Source organism: Leptodactylus fuscus, unplaced genomic scaffold (assembly GCF_031893055.1).
Source record: "Leptodactylus fuscus isolate aLepFus1 unplaced genomic scaffold, aLepFus1.hap2 HAP2_SCAFFOLD_108, whole genome shotgun sequence".
NCBI lineage: Eukaryota > Metazoa > Chordata > Amphibia > Anura > Leptodactylidae > Leptodactylus > Leptodactylus fuscus.
In genome coordinates, this window is record NW_027439902.1 from 226,617 (window position 1) to 252,813 (window position 26,197).

A 26,197-nucleotide genomic window follows, 5' to 3' on the forward strand; every position below is an offset into this window, starting at 1 on the left:
TTGTCCTCTCCTCTGTCCTCCTCCTCCTCCTTGTCCTCTCCTCTGTCCTCCTCCTCCTTGTCCTCTCCTCTGTCCTCCTCCTCCTCCTTGTCCTCTCCTCTGTCCTCCTCCTCCTCCTCATCCTCTCCTCTGTCCTCCTCCTCCTTGACCTCTCCTCTGCCTCTGACACAGTTGACCACTCCCCCCTGTTAGAAATTCTCTCATCCCTTGGTATCTCAGACCTGGCCCATTCCTGGATCTCCTCATACCTCTCTGACCGCACATTCAGCGTCTCCCACTCGCACACCACCTCATCACCTCGCCCTCTCTCTGTAGGTGTCCCCCAAGGCTCCGTCCTAGGACCCCTCCTGTTCTCCATCTACACCCTTGGCCTGGGCCAACTCATAGAATCTCACGGCTTTCAGTACCACTGCTATGCCGACGACACCCAAATCTACATCTCTGGACCAGACATGACCTCCCTGCTGGCCTGAATTCCAGATTGTTTAGCGGCCGTAGCCTCCTTCTTCTCCTCCCGCTTTCTCAAACTCAACAAAATCTGTTTTCTCCATATCATCTTCACCCCACCTCATATGGCCCCTCCACCTGACCCATCTATCAAAGTTAATGGAACCCCACTTACCCCTGTCCCACAGGTCAAATGCCTTGGGGTTACCCTGGACTCTGACCTATCCTTCAAGCCACATATTCAAACCCTCATCACCTCCTGTCGCCTCCAGCTCAAGAACATCCACCGAATCCTCTCCTTCCTCACCCCAGAAACTACCAAGATGCTCGTCCAGGCCCTCATAATCTCCCGCCTAGACTACTGCAACACCCTTCTCCATGGACTCCCAGCTAACACCCTCGCCCCCCTCCAGTCCACCTTACACTGCGCTGCTCGCTTAATCCACCTCACCCCCCGATCTTCATCGGCTGCTCCCCTCTGCCAGTCCCTCCACTGGCTACCCATAGCCCAGCGAATAGAGGTCAAGCTACTAACACTAACATACAAAGCCATCCACACCTGTCCCCTCCATATATCTCTGACCTCACCTGTCCCCTCCATATATCTCTGACCTCACCTGTCCCCTCCATATATCTCTGACCTCACCTGTCCCCTCCATATATCTCTGACCTCACCTGTCCCCTCCATATATCTCTGACCTCGCCTGTCCCCTCCATATATCTCTGACCTCACCTGTCCCCTCCATATATCTCTGACCTCATCCTCACCTGTCCCCTCCATATATCTCTGACCTCACCTGTCCTCTCCATATATCTCTGACCTCACCTGTCCCCTCCATATATCTCTGACCTCATCTCCCGCTACCTGCCCACACGTAACCTCAGATCCTCCAATGACCTCCTACTCCGCTCTGCTCTCATCCGCTCCTCACACAACCATCTCCAAGATTTCTCCCGTGCATCCCCCATACTCTGGAACTCCTTACCACGACACGTAAGACTGATCCCCACATTCACAGGATTCAAGAAGGCCCTGAAGACTCCCCTATTCAGGAAGGCCTACACCCCCCAATAACACTATCACCGCACCGCCATCTGTACAGTCTCAGGGCAGCAGTCCTGGCTCTTACCACCACCAAGCCTGGCTGAGCCACAGAGCCCCAAGAAAAACTGATACCCCCCAACCAAGCATCAGCCATCTGCCAAGCCAAAACCCCCAACATGCCCCGAACAAGGCTCAAATAAAAGGAGTCATTGAGAGAGACAGAGAGCGGTACATGGAGGAATGGAGGAGCGCAATAAATAACTCCAAGAAACTCACCAATGTGTACCAATCCCTACAAAGGGACTACACCATGGCCACCTACCTGGAGAGAATACGCCACCCCAAGCACAGACAGACCCTAAGCCGGTACAGACTGAGCGCCCACAACCTAGAGATAGAGACGGGGCGATACAGGCAGACGTACAAGCCACGGGAGAAGAGACTGTGCCAGCACTGTGACCAGGGGGCCCTAGAAGACCAGACCCACTTCCTGCTACACTGCACCAAATACTCAGCTGTGAGGGCCGTCTACTACCAAAGACTCTCTGCCCACATCCCAGACTGGGAGAAGAGGAAACTCTACATCCTACTGGGAGAAGAAGAGGCCACTGTGGAGATCGCTGCCCAATACGTGTCCAGCTGTCACCAAACCAGAGGAAGATGAGACTCCACGGACTGTTATATTTATCCCAATACACCCGCCCCACCCACCCCCACCTCCCCATATAGCGGTCACCAACGAAGAGGAAGATGAGACTCCACGGACTGTTATATTTATCCCAATACACCCGCCCCACCCCCATACCCATTACTCCAACTTCCCCCCACACTTTGAATAGATATTTGGCATTGCCAAAGCTAGTAGACGTGCCAATAAAGCTTGTTTGATTTGATATGTCTTCCCCCCCCCCTCTCTTTCTGTCTCTATCTACCTGTATATACTGTGTACTGTAAGTAACCCCCAAATGTAAAGCACCAGGGGAGTAATGGTACTATATACATAACAGAAATAAGAATAATCTGTTATCAGCCATGTCAGGAAGGGAGAGGCCGACTGTAGGACAGGGGAATACAATCTATTACTATCTGTCATCAGCCATGTCAGGAGAGGAGAGGCCGACTGTAGGACAGGGGAATACAATCTATTACTATCTGTTATCAGCCATGTCAGGAGAGGAGAGGCCGACTGTAGGACAGGAGAATACAATCTATTACTATCTGTTATCAGCCATGTCAGGAGAGGAGAGGCCGACTGTAGGACAGGGGAATACAATCTATTACTATCTGTTATCAGCCATATCAGGAGAGGAGAGGCCGACTGTAGGACAGGGGAATACAATCTATTACTATCTGTTATCAGCCACGTCAGGAGAGGAGAGGCCGACTGTAGGACAGGGGAATACAATCTATTACTATCTGTTATCAGCCACGTCAGGAGAGGAGAGGCCGACTGTAGGACAGGGGAATACAATCTATTACTATCTGTTATCAGCCACGTCAGGAGAGGAGAGGCCGACTGTAGGACGGGGGAATACAATCTATTACTATCTGTTATCAGCCACGTCAGGAGAGGAGAGGCCGACTGTAGGACAGGAGAATACAATCTATTACTATCTGTTATCAGCCATGTCAGGAGAGGAGAGGCCGACTGTAGGACGGGGGAATACAATCTATTACTATCTGTTATCAGCCATGTCAGGAGGGGAGAGGCCGACTGTAGGACGGGGGAATACAATCTATTACTATCTGTTATCAGCCATGTCAGGAGAGGAGAGGCCGACTGTAGGACGGGGGAATACAATCTATTACTATCTGTTATCAGCCATGTCAGGAGAGGAGAGGCCGACTGTAGGACAGGAGAATACAATCTATTACTATCTGTTATCAGCCATGTCAGGAGGGGAGAGGCCGACTGTAGGACGGGGGAATACAATCTATTACTATCTGTTATCAGCCATGTCAGGAGGGGAGAGGCCGACTGTAGGACGGGGGAATACAATCTATTACTATCTGTTATCAGCCATGTCAGGAGAGGAGAGGCCGACTGTAGGACAGGGGAATACAATCTATTACTATCTGTTATCAGCCATGTCAGGAGAGGCCGACTGTAGGACAGGGGAATACAATCTATTACTATCTGTTATCAGCCATATCAGGAGAGGAGAGGCCGACTGTAGGACAGGGGAATACAATCTATTACTATCTGTTATCAGCCATGTCAGGAGAGGAGAGGCCGACTGTAGGACAGGGGAATACAATCTATTACTATCTGTTATCAGCCATGTCAGGAGAGGAGAGGCCGACTGTAGGACGGGGGAATACAATCTATTACTATCTGTTATCAGCCATGTCAGGAGAGGAGAGGCCGACTGTAGGACAGGGGAATACAATCTATTACTATCTGTTATCAGCCACGTCAGGAGAGGAGAGGCCGACTGTAGGACGGGGGAATACAATCTATTACTATCTGTTATCAGCCACGTCAGGAGAGGAGAGGCCGACTGTAGGACAGGAGAATACAATCTATTACTATCTGTTATCAGCCATGTCAGGAGAGGAGAGGCCGACTGTAGGACGGGGGAATACAATCTATTACTATCTGTTATCAGCCATGTCAGGAGGGGAGAGGCCGACTGTAGGACGGGGGAATACAATCTATTACTATCTGTTATCAGCCATGTCAGGAGAGGAGAGGCCGACTGTAGGACGGGGGAATACAATCTATTACTATCTGTTATCAGCCATGTCAGGAGAGGAGAGGCCGACTGTAGGACAGGAGAATACAATCTATTACTATCTGTTATCAGCCATGTCAGGAGGGGAGAGGCCGACTGTAGGACGGGGGAATACAATCTATTACTATCTGTTATCAGCCATGTCAGGAGGGGAGAGGCCGACTGTAGGACGGGGGAATACAATCTATTACTATCTGTTATCAGCCATGTCAGGAGAGGAGAGGCCGACTGTAGGACAGGGGAATACAATCTATTACTATCTGTTATCAGCCATGTCAGGAGAGGCCGACTGTAGGACAGGGGAATACAATCTATTACTATCTGTTATCAGCCATATCAGGAGAGGAGAGGCCGACTGTAGGACAGGGGAATACAATCTATTACTATCTGTTATCAGCCATGTCAGGAGAGGAGAGGCCGACTGTAGGACAGGGGAATACAATCTATTACTATCTGTTATCAGCCATGTCAGGAGAGGAGAGGCCGACTGTAGGACGGGGGAATACAATCTATTACTATCTGTTATCAGCCATGTCAGGAGAGGAGAGGCCGACTGTAGGACAGGAGAATACAATCTATTACTATCTGTTATCAGCCATGTCAGGAGAGGAGAGGCCGACTGTAGGACGGGGGAATACAATCTATTACTATCTGTTATCAGCCATGTCAGGAGAGGAGAGGCCGACTGTAGGACAGGAGAATACAATCTATTACTATCTGTTATCAGCCATGTCAGGAGAGGAGAGGCCGACTGTAGGACGGGGGAATACAATCTATTACTATCTGTTATCAGCCATGTCAGGAGGGGAGAGGCCGACTGTAGGACGGGGGAATACAATCTATTACTATCTGTTATCAGCCATGTCAGGAGAGGAGAGGCCGACTGTAGGACAGGGGAATACAATCTATTACTATCTGTTATCAGCCATGTCAGGAGAGGCCGACTGTAGGACAGGGGAATACAATCTATTACTATCTGTTATCAGCCATATCAGGAGAGGAGAGGCCGACTGTAGGACAGGGGAATACAATCTATTACTATCTGTTATCAGCCATGTCAGGAGAGGCCGACTGTAGGACAGGGGAATACAATCTATTACTATCTGTTATCAGCCATATCAGGAGAGGAGAGGCCGACTGTAGGACAGGGGAATACAATCTATTACTATCTGTTATCAGCCACGTCAGGAGAGGAGAGGCCGACTGTAGGACAGGGGAATACAATCTATTACTATCTGTTATCAGCCATGTCAGGAGAGGAGAGGCCGACTGTAGGACAGGGGAATACAATCTATTACTATCTGTTATCAGCCATGTCAGGAGGGGAGAGGCCGACTGTAGGACAGGAGAATACAATCTATTACTATCTGTTATCAGCCATGTCAGGAGAGGAGAGGCCGACTGTAGGACAGGAGAATACAATCTATTACTATCTGTTATCAGCCATGTCAGGAGAGGAGAGGCCGACTGTAGGACCGGGGTCAGAAAAGACACAATATTAGCATAAGTTCACATCTGCACGAGAGGACCCGAATGACTGACCGGACCGCTTAAACATGGCGACACCTCACAGATCTCTCTCCTGTGTACTTAGGTTGTTGCTATGTATCAGTACAGACCAGAAGTTTGTGTGTAAGACTTGGTTCACATCTGCGCAGGAGTCTCCATTGGAAACCACCAAAAATCAGTGAAGAGAAAGGACCAACATGCCGGAGTTTCCTCTCCAATGGTTTCAGTTTGGATACAGAAGACTCCGCCTCCTCATTAAAATCAAACAATTATTGCTAATTAAAAACTGAACATTTCCACACCCTTCTTTGCTGTGTTGTTTGTTACAATGTATCAGTATAGGAGAGATATTGGTGTCAGATGATGTCAGCACTATAGGATTACTAATATTGGATACAGGTGTTTCTCAGGTCATGTGACTTGTGCACACGTAACTGATTTGCATATTGCAGCGGCAGATGTACAGACGTCCTCGCCATCCCCCCCCCCCCCCCCATAACAGGAGATAAACAGATGGACGTCACCACCAGCCAAGCCAAGATGGATGGAGCGGCACGCAGCAATCCAGCACCAGTTACAATAAATCTCGGAGTCCTGTCTGTACAAGTCTCTATTCAAGCAGTGCGATCTGTTCCTGGTAAAGCTGAGTGACAACCATTAGGGCTGCCCTGGTAGCACAAGGGGGTGATCCCCAGCTTTCCCAAACCTCTGAGTAGCAGATCCACTATGATGCCGCTCCAGTAATACGACATTGGTTTCGAGTACAGCCGGGTGACAGGAGGGAGGATCACTAGACCACGAAGCAGATTTGTCATTCCGAGATCTGGAAAGCTGGGTGAGTGTCCGTGTAGGAGCTGTCACCTTTGTATTGGTTGTCACCCACATTTCCCACTGTCCAGAAGGTTTCGTTATCCCCTGGGTGATGAGATGCCGTTCCAGAGCCTGGGAAAGTTAGGTGACAACCCAGGGCTGGTGCATTGTGGGGATTTGCTGAGACTTGCTGCTGCTGTTTGTGTAATGTGAGGCCTGCAGTGTCCGGCCATGACTATGTGGGGGCGCCACTGCTGCAGCGCTTCTTTCTCCATATCATGGTAAGATGGCGGCAGTGATCGAACATTAACTCCTTACATGCAGGGCTTGTGGCAAGAACATGAACTCTACAGTTTATCCTGCGTGGACTGTCTGATGGATCCTGATAATCTAGAAAGCTGGGGATTATCGGACGTTTCAGACAGATATGGCAGGGCCCCACTGATTGGGCGCAGTGCACGACGTCTCAGCCCATCACCGAAACAAGACGGATTGAGAAGAGAGGCAATGAAAAAGTGCCGGCACCTGCTATAGGCTAGACATGGAGGTCACATGACCTGACACTGCTCAGCTGATTGGTCGTCACTACATCATAAATCGTCTCCCCATTTCCCGCCTCTCTCCTGCTGTCAGTGACCCTGGACACAACTGATACATTGTAGCGACTCAGCAGAGACACTGTATATGGAGGACTCACCGGACTGTCCTGGTGGAGGAACTCCAGCCACTCCTCTCGGCAGACACAGGAACACGGTCAGGACGGCGGCTTTATTTCCCGAACACGGCTCGATGGCGATTGGTTTTGGCACACCCTGTAAGAACCAAGAGAAAAGGTTACACTGTATATACACACAGATCTATAGGGGGTGGGCAGAGCTATATACACAGATCTATAGGGGGTGGGCAGAGCTATATACACAGATCTATAGGGGGTGGGCAGAGCTATATACACACAAATCTATAGGGGGTGGGCAGAGCTATATACACAGATCTATAGGGGTGGGCAGAGCTATATACACAGATCTATAGGGGTGGGCAGAGCTATATACACAGATCTATAGGGGGTGGGCAGAGCTATATACACACAAATCTATAGGGGGTGGGCAGAGCTATATACACAGATCTATAGGGGTGGGCAGAGCTATATACACAGATCTATAGGGGTGGGCAGAGCTATATACACAGATCTATAGGGGTGGGCAGAGCTATATACACATAGATCTATAGGGGGTGGGCAGAGCTATATACACACAGATCTATAGGGGGTGGGCAGAGCTATATACACAGATCTATAGGGGGTGGGCAGAGCTATATACACACAAATCTATAGGGGGTGGGCAGAGCTATATACACATAGATCTATAGGGGGTGGGCAGAGCTATATACACAGATCTATAGGGGTGGGCAGAGCTATATACACAGATCTATAGGGGTGGGCAGAGCTATATACACATACATCTATAGGGGTGGGCAGAGCTATATACACATACATCTATAGGGGGTGGGCAGAGCTATATACACAGATCTATAGGGGTGGGCAGAGCTATATACACAGATCTATAGGGGTGGGCAGAGCTATATACATGATATTTGTATAGGGGTGTACAGTCATATTCTATCTCTATCCAGTAAAGCTGGGTGCTGGCCTGTTACCCATCTTTCCTAGATGCCATGTAGTTTCGGGGAGGGGGAGGAGGGGTGCGCTATGTGATAGTCCTGCTCCGGAGATCTCCCGCTGTTCTTCCGCGTACGTCTCCGGGGCTGCGCCGGGGGTTTATCCGGATGATTTGGAATGGCAGGTTTGCAGCGAGGAGCGATCTTCTCTTAATAAGCCATTTGTTAGTAAAAGCTTTTAGAACCATTTTTACTGATTTTCATTTGTTTTTCAAACCTATTTTTATGGAAGCAAATTATAATAGTGCGAGCGCTCGTATATCAGCGGTTATGGCTGCGCGGCCGACAGTTATATGGGAGCGCGGCATTATAATTAGCAGAGCTACAGTATTTGCAGAAGGAAACGATCTGCAGACGTGTTCAGTAACACAATGTGACCTTCTGTGCAGGAGACCCTGCGCTATAGGGGCCCCCCGTATATACGGGCACACCCAGGCCTTCTGCATATATACTGTATAGGTCACACTGTATACAAGGCAAGCACGGCGAGGTCCCTCTATATAGATAGTCACAGTATAAGATCCCCTATATATAGTCACGGGCTTCCCATTATATATCCAGTATATACTATCACACTATGAGATCCACCCATATACAGTCACAAGGCAGGCTACTGCTATATATACATATTGTCACATGGGGCAGTCACACTATATATCGTCACACTGTGAGAGACCCCATATATATATATATAGTCACAGGGCTGTGGTCAGACTATGGCTGCTGACTTGATAGCGACCTCACAGCAGCGCACGTGGCCTGGACAAGCTGCAATTGGGGGGGGGGGGCACTTACTTTTGGCCTGTAGTTTCCATTAGATTCCCTCTGTCATTGATGGGCGACAGGACATGGCAGACTACAGTACCAGTGCCCGGCAGCGGGGGGCGCCTCCCCCACAGTCAGCGCTGACGCCATCATTTCTGTCCAGCCAGGTCCATACATCTCAGATCCCCTCCCCCAACAAGAATTATTTGGGTTGGCGAGAAGACGAGAGACGCATCAATCCTTAATTTCTCCATCCAATTTTCTAATTGCTTTCTTGGCGAGCGGCGGCGGCTCATGTGATGCATTTACTGCACCGATCAGTAATGTCATGACTCAAAGAGAAAATACATGCAGACGACGCGGCCGCTCGCCAAGCGGGGGAGGGGGCACCTCGCTGAGTCATGGAGGAGGGGGACGTGGGATTGTGGCCCCAAACTAGCGCCAAAATGAAGGAGGCGATGCGAGGGCGACATCCACACTAACAACACAAGGTCATGGCGGCCGGGACGCGGCTCACTGATCCCGAAAAGCTTCACAATATCTAGAGAGATCCAGAGAACTCCAGAGCCAAAGCTGTGGAGCCCCCCAATGTAAGGCCCCCCGGGTATACAGAAGGAGACCCCAACTATGGGCCAGCGAGGGCAACAACCCCCTGGTGAGGGGCCAGTGAGACCACCGTCTGTGCTGTCCAATCACCACCCCAGAAAGTCACACTGCTCGGGCCCAAATCCCCACCCCCACCCAAAACCAAACTATTATTATTATCATCATCAATCCGGCTGTCACTATTATGGGGTCACTGTTACTGTTGTGGGATCACTATTACGGGGTCACTGTCACTATTACGGGGTCACTGTTACTATTACGGGGTCACTGTCACTGTTACGGGGTCACTGTCACTGTTACGGGGTCACTGTCACTATTATGGGGTCACTGTTACTGTTGTGGGATCACTATTATGGGGTCACTGTCACTATTACGGGGTCACTGTTACTATTACGGGGTCACTGTTACTATTACGGGGTCACTGTCACTGTTACGGGGTCACTGTCACTGTTATGGGGTCACTGTCACTATTACGGGGTCACTGTCACTGTTATGGGGTCACTGTCACTATTACGGGGTCACTGTCACTACTATGGGGTCACTGTCACTGTTATGGGGTCACTGTTACTATTACGGGGTCACTGTCACTATTATGGGGTCACTGTCACTATTACGGGGTCACTGTCACTATTATGGGGTCACTGTCACTATTATGGGGTCACTGTCACTATTACGGGGTCACTGTCACTGTTGTGGGGTCACTGTTACTATTATGGGGTCACTGTTACTATTACGGGGTCACTGTCACAGGGTCACTGTCACTATTATGGGGTCACTGTCACTATTATGGGGTCACTGTCACTATTATGGGGTCACTGTCACTGTTGTGGGGTCACTGTTACTATTATGGGGTCACTGTCACTATTATGGGGTCACTGTCACTATTACGGGGTCACTGTCACAGGGTCACTGTTACTATTATGGGGTCACTGTCACTATTATGGGGTCACTGTCACTATTATGGGGTCACTGTCACTATTACGGGGTCACTGTCACAGGGTCACTGTTACAGTTGTGGGGTCACTGTGGCTGTCACACCGTTCTGGGGTGCTTAGTAACACCAGAAGTGTCCCCGCACAGCTGCTACTTGTAGTCCGCACCACTACTATGTCACTGTATAGAGCACAATCTTACAATCCAGGGGAGAAGGAGATTAGATGGAAGGCTGTGATGTACAGAAAGTGCGCCCCTCCCCACTTACATCCCAGCGGTCCCTACACTCTGCCTGGCCCATGAGGAGAATGTCAGGACTGAGCAGCGGATAAGGGACATCTACAGGCCAGTTAGACTCCCTGGTGACACCTCGAGGCTGTGATATATATATATATATATATATATATATATATATATAGTGTCAGCGCAGAGGCTTACTGACATCACACGTCCTCCAGTCACTACACAAGCTGCAGACCTCCCACAATATTTATGACACATTCGCCGCGCGGATAATATTACTGCCATTAATAAGTCCGCCAATCCCAGCAGATTAAACACATTTGTTTCACTTCTTCTGCGGCTTCAGGTCACTCAGAGGACAGCGGCAGCCGAACCTGCACCGAACAGTAAACCGGAGCCCGTCACTGTACCGCGCGGCGTCCGCCCAGAGTCATCTCCATATAACTCAGCCCCAGCGGATCTTCTACCAATACTCCAGTCACATCCAGAGCTGCAGGGAAGGCGCTGCTGCAGGAATAGTTACAGCAGAGCGGCATGTAGTGCAATACACAACCGGATCGGGTGCAGATCTACATGTGACTAGAGTATGAGGACAGAGAAGCTCTACTCTAGCCACATCCAGAGCTGTAGCTCATAGATTGTAAGCTCTTGTGAGCAGGGCCCTCAGTCCCATTGTGTGAAATGACTTTCTTTGTAATGTCTCTTTCTGTTCGTATTTCAACCCTACACATTGTACAGCGCTGCCGAATATGTTGGCGCTATAATAATAATAATAATAATATGTATTATTGTCACACGTTTGTACCGAGTGTAATGTATCGTATATCGCCACATAGCCGACTGGGATGCTGTTCGTCTGGGTGATAAGAAGAACTGTGGATGCTGCTCTGGATGTGACATAACATATATATATATATATATATCCAGTATACAGACTATAGATGGGGACAAGCACTGCGGGAACATCGACAGCTCATAAATCCCCATCCTGCACCCATCCCTTTGTTTGGATGTTTTTTTAATGCTCCCATCTCACATTTCATCTCACTTTTATAATCTTTGCTCCAAGAAGGGACTGAACACATTCATATTTTATGTCTATTGTTCCACCGCGCGCCGACACCGCCGCACACACTATATATATATATATCCAGCAATCTGCAATATTACACACTGCGCAGGATGATAAAGGGACAGTAACCCGCAACGTCTGGAACTGATAACAGATAGTAATAGATTGTATTCCCCTGTCCTACAGTCGGCCTCTCCTCTCCTGACATGGCTGATAACAGATAGTAATAGATTGTATTCTCCTGTCCTACAGTCGGCCTCTCCTCTCCTGACATGGCTGATAACAGATAGTAATAGATTGTATTCTCCTGTCCTACAGTCGGCCTCTCCTGACATGGCTGATAACAGATAGTAATAGATTGTATTCTCCTGTCCTACAGTCGGCCTCTCCTCTCCTGACATGGCTGATAACAGATAGTAATAGATTGTATTCCCCTGTCCTACAGTCGGCCTCTCCCCTCCTGACATGGCTGATACCAGATAGTAATAGATTGTATTCCCCTGTCCTACAGTCGGCCTCTCCTCTCCTGACATGGCTGATAACAGATAGTAATAGATTGTATTCTCCTGTCCTACAGTCGGCCTCTCCTCTCCTGACATGGCTGATAACAGATAGTAATAGATTGTATTCCCCTGTCCTACAGTCGGCCTCTCCTGACATGGCTGATAACAGATAGTAATAGATTGTATTCCCCTGTCCTACAGTCGGCCTCTCCCCTCCTGACATGGCTGATAACAGATAGTAATAGATTGTATTCCCCTGTCCTACAGTCGGCCTCTCCCCTCCTGATATGGCTGATAACAGATAGTAATAGATTGTATTCTCCTGTCTTACAGTCGGCCTCTCCTCTCCTGACATGGCTGATAACAGATAGTAATAGATTGTATTCTCCTGTCCTACAGTCGGCCTCTCCTCCCCTGACATGGCTGATAACAGATAGTAATAGATTGTATTCTCCTGTCCTACAGTCGGCCTCTCCCCTCCTGACATGGCTGATAACAGATAGTAATAGATTGTATTCTCCTGTCCTACAGTCGGCCTCTCCTCTCCTGACATGGCTGATAACAGATAGTAATAGATTGTATTCCCCTGTCCTACAGTCGGCCTCTCCCCTCCTGACATGGCTGATAACAGATAGTAATAGATTGTATTCCCCTGTCCTACAGTCGGCCTCTCCTCTCCTGACTTGGCTGATAACAGATAGTAATAGATTGTATTCCCCTGTCCTACAGTCGGCCTCTCCTGACATGGCTGATAACAGATAGTAATAGATTGTATTCTCCTGTCCTACAGTCGGCCTCTCCCCTCCTGACATGGCTGATAACAGATAGTAATAGATTGTATTCCCCTGTCCTACAGTCGGCCTCTCCTGACATGGCTGATAACAGATAGTAATAGATTGTATTCCCCTGTCCTACAGTCGGCCTCTCCCCTCCTGACATGGCTGATAACAGATAGTAATAGATTGTATTCCCCTGTCCTACAGTCGGCCTCTCCTGACTTGGCTGATAACAGATAGTAATAGATTGTATTCTCCTGTCCTACAGTCGGCCTCTCCTGACATGGCTGATAACAGATAGTAATAGATTGTATTCCCCTGCCCTACAGTCGGCCTCTCCTGACATGGCTGATAACAGATAGTAATAGATTGTATTCCCCTGTCCTACAGTCGGCCTCTCCTGACATGGCTGATAACAGATAGTAATAGATTGTATTCCCCTGTCCTACAGTCGGCCTCTCCCCTCCTGACATGGCTGATAACAGATAGTAATAGATTGTATTCCCCTGTCCTACAGTCGGCCTCTCCTCTCCTGACATGGCTGATAACAGATAGTAATAGATTGTATTCTCCTGTCCTACAGTCGGCCTCTCCTCTCCTGACATGGCTGATAACAGATAGTAATAGATTGTATTCCCCTGTCCTACAGTCGGCCTCTCCTGACATGGCTGATAACAGATAGTAATAGATTGTATTCCTCTGTCCTACAGTCGGCCTCTCCTCTCCTGACATGGCTGATAACAGATAGTAATAGATTGTATTCCCCTGTCCTACAGTCGGCCTCTCCTCTCCTGACATGGCTGATAACAGATAGTAATAGATTGTATTCCCCTGTCCTACAGTCGGCCTCTCCTCTCCTGACATGGCTGATAACAGATAGTAATAGATTGTATTCCCCTGTCCTACAGTCGGCCTCTCCTCTCCTGACATGGCTGATAACAGATAGTAATAGATTGTATTCCCCTGTCCTACAGTCAGCCTCTCCTCTCCTGACACGGCTGATAACAGATAGTAATAGATTGTATTCTCCTGTCCTACAGTCGGCCTCTCCTCTCCTGACATGGCTGATAACAGATAGTAATAGATTGTATTCCCCTGTCCTACAGTCAGCCTCTCCTCTCCTGACATGGCTGATAACAGATAGTAATAGATTGTATTCCCCTGTCCTACAGTCGGCCTCTCCTCTCCTGACATGGCTGATAACAGATAGTAATAGATTGTATTCTCCTGTCCTACAGTCGGCCTCTCCCCTCCTGACATGGCTGATAACAGATAGTAATAGATTGTATTCCCCTGTCCTACAGTCGGCCTCTCCTCTCCTGACATGGCTGATAACAGATAGTAATAGATTGTATTCCCCTGTCCTACAGTCGGCCTCTCCTCTCCTGACATGGCTGATAACAGATAGTAATAGATTGTATTCCCCTGTCCTACAGTCGGCCTCTCCTCTCCTGACATGGCTGATAACAGATAGTAATAGATTGTATTCTCCTGTCCTACAGTCGGCCTCTCCTCTCCTGACATGGCTGATAACAGATAGTAATAGATTGTATTCCCCTGTCCTACAGTCGCCCCCTGCTGACATGGCTGATAACAGATAGTAATAGATTGTATTCTCCTGTCCTACAGTCGGCCTCTCCTCTCCTGACATGGCTGATAACAGATAGTAATAGATTGTATTCCCCTGTCCTACAGTCGGCCTCTCCTGACTTGGCTGATAACAGATAGTAATAGATTGTATTCCCCTGTCCTACAGTCGGCCTCTCCTCTCCTGACATGGCTGATAACAGATAGTAATAGATTGTATTCCCCTGTCCTACAGTCGGCCTCTCCTCTCCTGACATGGCTGATAACAGATAGTAATAGATTGTATTCCCCTGTCCTACAGTCGGCCTCTCCTCTCCTCACATGGCTGATAACAGATAGTAATAGATTGTATTCCCCTGTCCTACAGTCGGCCTCTCCCCTCCTGACATGGCTGATAACAGATAGTAATAGATTGTATTCTCCTGTCCTACAGTCGGCCTCTCCTCTCCTGACATGGCTGATAACAGATAGTAATAGATTGTATTCCCCTGTCCTACAGTCGGCCTCTCCTCTCCTGACATGGCTGATAACAGATAGTAATAGATTGTATTCCCCTGTCCTACAGTCGGCCTCTCCTCTCCTGACATGGCTGATAACAGATAGTAATAGATTGTATTCCCCTGTCCTACAGTCGGCCTCTCCTCTCCTGACATGGCTGATAACAGATAGTAATAGATTGTATTCCCCTGTCCTACAGTCGGCCTCTCCTGACATGGCTGATAACAGATAGTAATAGATTGTATTCTCATGTCCTACAGTCGGCCTCTCCTGACATGGCTGATAACAGATAGTAATAGATTGTATTCTCCTGTCCTACAGTCGGCCTCTCCTCTCCTGACATGGCTGATAACAGATAGTAATAGATTGTATTCCCCTGTCCTACAGTCGGCCTCTCCTCTCCTGACATGGCTGATAACAGATAGTAATAGATTGTATTCCCCTGTCCTACAGTCGGCCTCTCCTGACATGGCTGATAACAGATAGTAATAGATTGTATTCTCATGTCCTACAGTCGGCCTCTCCTGACATGGCTGATAACAGATAGTAATAGATTGTATTCCCCTGTCCTACAGTCGGCCTCTCCTCTCCTGACATGGCTGATAACAGATAGTAATAGATTGTATTCTCCTGTCCTACAGTCGGCCTCTCCTCTCCTGACATGGCTGATAACAGATAGTAATAGATTGTATTCTCCTGTCCTACAGTCGGCCTCTCCTCTCCTGACATGGCTGATAACAGATAGTAATAGATTGTATTCCCCTGTCCTACACTCGGCTGATACCTGGAAGCAGTAGCTTATGTTGGGGGTGTCACATGACCGGTATAATGAGATGCGGCTCCCCGGTGACCCCACTAATTTGGCTCAGGTATCGCTGACTATTACAATGCTGGTAATTGGCTTTTCCTTATTAGCCGCGTCTCACAAGATCTTCGCTCATCAGTCGAGGAGTTTCCGCTGGGAGGACGAGATTTCTTCAAGAAAAATTACAGATCAAAGTTAACAACTAGGTCACCGATTAACCCTGTGCTGTCTGGGGCGAGAGCGCTGCCGCTGTCTTCACACTGAGTGCGCCAAATTTATCAAGATGGTGGCCACTGATGAACACACAACCTGAGCCGCTGGATCCGCCCCCTCCTGACACTGATGCTGGGGGTCATCTGTGCGGCCTCTCTGCTTTACTCCTAATTGTAGGTTTAACCCCGTCATCTCCGCAGATCCAACGCGGCGCCATTTATTAGTATCATCACCACGGAGGGCGCTCAGTCCAGGTGAGACCTGCACACGGGCGCCTGTTACACTGAGTCTTACTGGGGCCCCTAAATCCCAGGACCGCCTGAAAACGGAGAATGGAGTCCGCTATGAAGGTGGAGTCGGGGGCCCTAAATAACAGAAGAGCCCGGCAGGACCTACAGCGCCCTCTGCTGCCGCACTACTGCACCCACCATGGGATTGGGAGGAATTACTGGAGGGCAGCAGCTGGCGGGGCCCCTCTACACTGTGTTGGCTGCTGGGAGCGGCTGAGGGTTTGTTACAATGTGTCAGCGCAGCTAATCACTGATCTGTTTGTGAGGCGCTGCGTGATTTCGGACACATCGGAGCGGATCAGTCGCTGTCATGGCGGCCACGGTGGCAGGATCTGATACTCAAATCGTATTCGAGTGTTTCTTGTGTGTCTGGTAACTGCGGTAACCCCCTGTGTGGGGCGCTACATGCGTTATTCTTACATTTCCCCCTCCTGGTCATACAGTCGTGAGTTGGACGCGGCCGCGGACCTGGTAGTCAATGCGCGGTATTAGGCAGATTGGCACAGCGGGGGAGGGGGCCACACTGTATATAATAAATATTCATTGATTATCTGCGCCGTGCGGGATCCGGCGATACAACGCTATCCATTTATAGAACAAGACTCCGAGAAATGTGCTGACAGGCGCCGCGCCGACAATCCGCCTCTGGGGCACAAATAAAACCCGGAACATTCCCAGAAATAGAGAATATTTAGCTTCTTGCCCCAGAAAAAAATCTTCACATGTCAGATGTTGTAACGTAGCCGGAGAGGAGATCAGCGGGTCACGTGAGATTACAGGCCGCTGATCGTGTACACAGCGACAACACAAGAGCACGTGACCTCAGAGACCAGGACAGCGAGACCGGGCGGCGAACTACAAGTACCAGTACCATACACCACGTATCACCCCTACCATCCCTGACCCCAGGAGCTGACAATCTAATCTCTATATCACACACAATGTATCACTCCCATCATCCCTGACCCCAGGAGCTGACAATCTAATCTCTATATCACACACAATGTATCACTCCCATCATCCCTGACCCCAGGAGCTGACAATCTAATCTCTATATCACACACAATGTATCACTCCCATCATCCCTGACCCCAGGAGCTGACACTCTAATCTCTATATCACACACAATGTATCACCCCCATCATCCCTGACCCAGGAGCTGACAATCTAATCTCTATATCACACACACAATGTATCACTCCCATCATCCCTGACCCCAGGAGCTGACAATCTAATCTCTATATCACACACAATGTATCACTCCCATCATCCCTGACCCCAGGAGCTGACAATCTAATCTCTATATCACACACAATGTATCACTCCCATCATCCCTGACCCCAGGAGCTGACAATCTAATCTCTATATCACACACAATGTATCACTCCCATCATCCCTGACCCCAGGAGCTTACACTCTAATCTCTATATCACACACAATGTATCACTCCCATCATCCCTGACCCCAGGAGCTGACAATCTAATCTCTATATCACACACACAATGTATCACTCCCATCATCCCTGACCCCAGGAGCTGACAATCTAATCTCTATATCACACACAATGTATCACTCCCATCATCCCTGACCCCAGGAGCTGACAATCTAATCTCTATATCACACACAATGTATCACTCCCATCATCCCTGACCCCAGGAGCTGACAATCTAATCTCTATATCACACACAATGTATCACTCCCATCATCCCTGACCCCAGGAGCTGACAATCTAATCTCTATATCACACACAATGTATCACTGCCATCATCCCTGACCCCAGGAGCTGACACTCTAATCTCTATATCACACACAATGTATCACTCCCATCATCCCTGACCCCAGGAGCTGACACTCTAATCTCTATATCACACACAATGTATCACTCCCATCATCCCTGACCTCAGGAGCTGACACTCTAATCTCTATATCACACAATGTATCACTCCCATCATCCCTGACCCCAGGAGCTGACAATCTAATCTCTATATCACACACAATGTATCACTCCCATCATCCCTGACCCCAGGAGCTGACAATCTAATCTCTATATCACACACAATGTATCACTCCCATCATCCCTGACCCCAGGAGCTGACACTCTAATCTCTATATCACACACAATGTATCACCCCCATCATCCCTGACCCAGGAGCTGACACTCTAATCTCTATATCACACACAATGTATCACCCCCATCATCCCTGACCCCAGGAGCTGACAATCTAATCTCTATATCACACACCACGTATCACCCCCATCATCCCTGACCCAGGAGCTGACAATCTAATCTCTATATCACACACACAATGTATCACTCCCATCATCCCTGACCCCAGGAGCTGACAATCTAATCTCTATATCACACACAATGTATCACTCCCATCATCCCTGACCCCAGGAGCTGACAATCTAATCTCTATATCACACACAATGTATCACTCCCATCATCCCTGACCCCAGGAGCTGACAATCTAATCTCTATATCACACACAATGTATCACTCCCATCATCCCTGACCCCAGGAGCTTACACTCTAATCTCTATATCACACACAATGTATCACTCCCATCATCCCTGACCCCAGGAGCTGACAATCTAATCTCTATATCACACACACAATGTATCACTCCCATCATCCCTGACCCCAGGAGCTGACAATCTAATCTCTATATCACACACAATGTATCACTCCCATCATCCCTGACCCCAGGAGCTGACAATCTAATCTCTATATCACACACAATGTATCACTCCCATCATCCCTGACCCCAGGAGCTGACAATCTAATCTCTATATCACACACAATGTATCACTCCCATCATCCCTGACCCCAGGAGCTGACAATCTAATCTCTATATCACACACAATGTATCACTGCCATCATCCCTGACCCCAGGAGCTGACACTCTAATCTCTATATCACACACAATGTATCACTCCCATCATCCCTGACCCCAGGAGCTGACACTCTAATCTCTATATCACACACAATGTATCACTCCCATCATCCCTGACCTCAGGAGCTGACACTCTAATCTCTATATCACACAATGTATCACTCCCATCATCCCTGACCCCAGGAGCTGACAATCTAATCTCTATATCACACACAATGTATCACTCCCATCATCCCTGACCCCAGGAGCTGACACTCTAATCTCTATATCACACACAATGTATCACTCCCATCATCCCTGACCTCAGGAGCTGACACTCTAATCTCTATATCACACACACAATGTATCACTCCCATCATCCCTGACCCCAGGAGCTGACACTCTAATCTCTATATCACACAATGTATCACTGCCATCATCCCTGACCCCAGGAGCTGACACTCTAATCTCTATATCACACACACAATGTATCACTCCCATCATCCCTGACCCCAGGAGCTGACACTCTAATCTCTATATCACATACAATGTATCACTCCCATCATCCCTGACCCCAGGAGCTGACACTCTAATCTCTATATCACACACAATGTATCACCCCCATCATCCCTGACCCCAGGAGCTGACACTCTAATCTCTATATCACACACAATGTATCACTCCCATCATCCCTGACCTCAGGAGCTGACACTCTAATCTCTATATCACACAATGTATCACTCCCATCATCCCTGACCCCAGGAGCTGACACTCTAATCTCTATATCATACACAATGTATCACCCCCATCATCCCTGACCCCAGGAGCTGACACTCTAATCTCTATATCACACACAATGTATCACTCCCATCATCCCTGACCCCAGGAGCTGACAATCTAATCTCTATATCACACACAATGTATCACTCCCATCATCCCTGACCCCAGGAGCTGACACTCTAATCTCTATATCACACACAATGTATCACCCCCATCATCCCTGACCCCAGGAGCTGACACTCTAATCTCTATATCACACACAATGTATCACTCCCATCATCCCTGACCCCAGGAGCTGACACTCTAATCTCTATATCACACACAATGTATCACTCCCATCATCCCTGACCCCAGGAGCTGACACTCTAATCTCTATATCACACACAATGTATCACTCCCATCATCCCTGACCCCAGGAGCTGACAATCTAATCTCTATATCACACAATGTATCACTCCCATCATCCCTGACCCCAGGAGCTGACAATCTAATCTCTATATCACACACAATGTATCACTCCCATCATCCCTGACCCCAGGAGCTGACAATCTAATCTCTATATCACACACAATGTATCACTCCCATCATCCCTGACCCCAGGAGCTGACAATCTAATCTCTATATCACACACAATGTATCACTCCCATCATCCCTGACCTCAGGAGCTGACACTCTAATCTCTATATCACACAATGTATCACTCCCATCATCCCTGACCCCAGGAGCTGACACTCTAATCTCTATATCACACACACAATGTATCACTCCCATCATCCCTGACCCCAGGAGCTGACAATCTAATCTCTATATCACACACAATGTATCACTCCCATCATCCCTGACCCCAGGAGCTGACACTCTAATCTCGGTATCACTCCCATCCTCCCACATGAGGAGACTTGATGGATTTGCATTCTTATTTATCGCGCTCTCTCATTTCTGCAGATTTTTCGCCGCCGCCGTCTCCGATACGGTTGAACCCTTTTAGCGGTAATTGTCGCGGGCGACGGACTCTCCTGTGTCATTATCGCCGGTTTCAGACAACACTCTATAATTTCAGCCGCGCGCTCTCGCTGTAAAATGCGCCATGAGATGGAAAGATTCGGGACTTGTATTTTCCTTGACAATAGATTAATATTTGCCGCTCGTTTTGCTGTCAGGTCTCCGGTGACGAGAAGGATGGAAGCGAAAGTGATTGTTAGAGCGACAAAAACACCATTGTCTGACTCAACGGAAAGCGCAGAAAATAGAGCGATTATAAGGCGCGAAGGCTCAACGCCGAGAACACGTCAGCACGTGAGAGAACCCCCCGAATATACACGGCAGCAGGGGGCGCAACATATCACTGATGTCAGGGGGCGGGGCTGTGACTACCTCTCAGACATGATATATACAGGCTGGTTGTCAGTAACGGGGCGGGGCTGTGACTACCTCTCAGACATGATATATACAGGCTGGTTGTCAGTAACAGGGGGCGGGGCTGTGACTACCTCTCAGACATGATACATACAGCTGGTTGTCAGTAACAGGGGGCGGGGCTGTGACTACCTCTCAGACATGATACATACAGCTGGTTGTCAGTAACAGGGGGCGGGGCTGTGACTACCTCTCAGACATGATATATACAGGCTGGTTGTCAGTAACAGGGGGCGGGGCTGTGACTACCTCTCAGACATGGTATATACAGCTGGTTGTCAGTAACAGGGGGCGGGGCTGTGACTACCTCTCAGACATGGTATATACAGGCTGGTTGTCAGTAACAGGGGGCGGGGCTGTGACTACCTCTCAGACATGATATATACAGGCTGGTTGTCAGTAACAGGGGGCGGGGCTGTGACTACCTCTCAGACATGATATATACAGGCTGGTTGTCAGTAACAGGGGGCGGGGCTGTGACTACCTCTCAGACATGATATATACAGCTGGTTGTCAGTAACAGGGGGCGGGGCTGTGACTACCTCTCAGACATGATATATACAGGCTGGTTGTCAGTAACAGGGGGCGGGGCTGTGACTACCTCTCAGACATGATATATACAGCTGGTTGTCAGTAACAGGGGGCGGGGCTGTGACTACCTCTCAGACATGATACATACAGGCTGGTTGTCAGTAACAGGGGGCGGGGCTGTGACTACCTCTCAGACATGATATATATACAGCTGGTTGTCAGTAACGGGGCGGGGCTGTGACTACCTCTCAGACATGATATATACAGGCTGGTTGTCAGTAACAGGGGGCGGGGCTGTGACTACCTCTCAGACATGATACATACAGGCTGGTTGTCAGTAACAGGGGGCGGGGCTGTGACTACCTCTCAGACATGAGATATACAGCTGGTTGTCAGTAACAGGGGGCGGGGCTGTGACTACCTCTCAGACATGATATATATACAGCTGGTTGTCAGTAACGGGGCGGGGCTGTGACTACCTCTCAGACATGATATATACAGCTGGTTGTCAGTAACAGGGGGCGGGGCTGTGACTACCTCTCAGACATGATATATACAGGCTGGTTGTCAGTAACAGGGGGCGGGGCTGTGACTACCTCTCAGACATGATATATACAGCTGGTTGTCAGTAACAGGGGGCGGGGCTGTGACTACCTCTCAGACATGATATATACAGGCTGGTTGTCAGTAACCGGGGGCGGGGCTGTGACAACCTCTCAGACATGATATATACAGCTGGTTGTCAGTAACAGGGGGCGGGGCTGTGACCTCTCAGACATGATATATACAGCTGGTTGTCAGTAACAGGGGGCGGGGCTGTGACAACCTCTCAGACATGATATATACAGCAGGTTGTCAGTAACAGGGGGCGGGGCTGTGACTACCTCTCAGACATGATATATACAGGGGGCGGGGCTGTGACTACCTCTCAGACATGATATATACAGCTGGTTGTCAGTAACAGGGGGCGGGGCTGTGACTACCTCTCAGACATGGTATATACAGCTGGTTGTCAGTAACAGGGGGCGGGGCTGTGACAACCTCTCAGACATGATATATACAGCTGGTTGTCAGTAACAGGGGGCGGGGCTGTGACTACCTCTCAGACATGATATATACAGCTGGTTGTCAGTAACAGGGGGCGGGGCTGTGACAACCTCTCAGACATGATATATACAGGCTGGTTGTCAGTAACAGGGGGCGGGGCTGTGACTACCTCTCAGACATGGTATATACAGCTGGTTGTCAGTAACAGGGGGCGGGGCTGTGACTACCTCTCAGACATGATATATACAGGCTGGTTGTCAGTAACCGGGGGCGGGGCTGTGACAACCTCTCAGACATGATATATACAGCTGGTTGTCAGTAACAGGGGGCGGGGCTGTGACCTCTCAGACATGATATATACAGCTGGTTGTCAGTAACAGGGGGCGGGGCTGTGACAACCTCTCAGACATGATATATACAGCAGGTTGTCAGTAACAGGGGGCGGGGCTGTGACTACCTCTCAGACATGATATATACAGGGGGCGGGGCTGTGACTACCTCTCAGACATGATATATACAGCTGGTTGTCAGTAACAGGGGGCGGGGCTGTGACTACCTCTCAGACATGGTATATACAGCTGGTTGTCAGTAACAGGGGGCGGGGCTGTGACAACCTCTCAGACATGATATATACAGCTGGTTGTCAGTAACAGGGGGCGGGGCTGTGACTACCTCTCAGACATGATATATACAGCTGGTTGTCAGTAACAGGGGGTGGGGCTGTGACTACCTCTCAGACATGGTATATACAGGCTGGTTGTCAGTACCAGGGGGCGGGGCTGTGACTACCTCTCAGACATGATATATACAGGCTGGTTGTCAGTAACAGGGGGCGGGGCTGTGACTACCTCTCAGACATGATATATACAGGGGGCGGGGCTGTGACTACCTCTCAGACATGATATATACAGGCTGGTTGTCAGTAACAGGGGGCGGGGCTGTGACTACCTCTCAGACATGATATATACAGGCTGGTTGTCAGTAACAGGGGGCGGGGCTGTGACTACCTCTCAGACATGATATATACAGGCTGGTTGTCAGTAACAGGGGGCGGGGCTGTGACTACCTCTCAGACATGGTATATACAGGCTGGTTGTCAGTAACAGGGGGCGGGGCTGTGACTACCTCTCAGACATGATATATACAGGCTGGTTGTCAGTAACAGGGGCGGGGCTGTGACTACCTCTCAGACATGATATATACAGGGGGCGGGGCTGTGACTACCTCTCAGACATGGTATATACAGCTGGTTGTCAGTAACGGGGGGCGGGGCTGTGACTACCTCTCAGACATGATATATACAGGGGGCGGGGCTGTGACTACCTCTCAGACATGATATATACAGGGGGCGGGGCTGTGACTACCTCTCAGACATGATATATACAGCTGGTTGTCAGTAACAGGGGGCGGGGCTGTGACTACCTTTCAGACATGGTATATACAGGCTGGTTGTCAGTAACAGGGGGCGGGGCTGTGACTACCTCTCAGACATGATATATACAGGCTGGTTGTCAGTAACAGGGGGCGGGGCTGTGACTACCTCTCAGACATGATATATACAGCTGGTTGTCAGTAACAGGGGGCGGGGCTGTGACTACCTCTCAGACATGATATATATACAGGCTGGTTGTCAGTAACAGGGGGCGGGGCTGTGACTACCTCTCAGACATGATATATACAGCTGGTTGTCAGTAACAGGGGGCGGGGCTGTGACTACCTCTCAGACATGATATATACAGGGGGCGGGGCTGTGACTACCTCTCAGACATGGTATATACAGGCTGGTTGTCAGTAACAGGGGGCGGGGCTGTGACAACCTCTCAGACATGGTATATACAGCTGGTTGTCAGTAACGGGGGGCGGGGCTGTGACTACCTCTCAGACATGATATATACAGGGGGCGGGGCTGTGACTACCTCTCAGACATGATATATACAGGGGGCGGGGCTGTGACTACCTCTCAGACATGATATATACAGGGGGCGGGGCTGTGACAACCTCACATACGGTACATACAGGCTGGTTGTCGGCAGTAATACACGTGTTATTTGCCCTGTACATAAGACATGTGGATGTGACAGGCTGGTTATTATATAACGTACGGCGCGGTCTCTGCGCGGCGATCGTCTCCTCTATAATTAGATGAACAGGTCGGTAATTAGCGATTCTACCGCCGGCTGTAAATGGTGACGAGGTTTCTCCTTACAAGACAATGAAGTTTACAGGACTTGCTGATAATTAGGACTGGCGGCCATGTTATGGCTTATAGAGAGCGCCGTAAAAGCGCATGTGTAATGACCGGAGGCGCCAGAAACAGGTGAATGAGAAGACGCTTGTATGGCGCACTCAGCCACGCCCACGGCACCCAGCTTTCCCAAGCTTCAGAAGAGAAACCTGCCTAACTAGTAACATACCGACTAGTAGATGACTAGTAGGAAAGCTGGGTGACAGCCAGGTGAGAGAGTACTGCACAATGTGGCGGCCATATTAGTTGTCATCCAACTTTCCCAGAAGCAGAAATGGAAGGTGATGAAGACGACTGAGGCCCTCGTATGACTGGGGGTGAAGCCGATCACTACGGCCCCCTATTGTCATTGGAGAGCCTTGATTTTCGGCGTTGGCTGCTGTGACATTATATATTTTGCACCTCTATATATAACCGCACTGAGCACAAAGGCTCCATTAGAAACAATGAGCTGTGATGATGACGTTGCTGCGCCCCCCACAGGCTCCTCGGGATTGTTACATTGAGTCCCCCTCAGTTATTCACTTTCCCCAACACCCACGGCTCTGGAGTAATTGTTAGCTGGCGCGTCCCCCGGATCACAGAGCACCATATAGAACCTGGGATAATGTATATAATCTGCTGCCATGCTTCCAAGTGACTGGATGATTGCCGCCTGTCACCGCCGCGCGCCACCGCCACATAGATCATTTCTACAGAGCAATCAACCCGCCACTGGAGGCAAATGGATCCCACACACAAGCAGACACCGCCATCTGAGGTCTGCTCAGAAGCCGGGGGACAGACACCCC

The 26,197-nt window shown here is 49.2% G+C and overlaps 1 protein-coding gene across 1 annotated transcript in view; it reads right to left on the minus strand.

Moving 5' to 3' along the window:
* LOC142186616 (attractin-like protein 1) overlaps positions 1–26,197 on the minus strand; it is a 118,043-nt gene that overhangs the window by 30,488 nt on the left and 61,358 nt on the right. Inside the window, exon 2 of the mRNA XM_075261314.1 lies at positions 7,244–7,358. Coding sequence (XP_075117415.1) covers positions 7,244–7,358 — 115 coding nt within the window. The remainder of the gene's footprint in view (positions 1–7,243; positions 7,359–26,197) is intronic.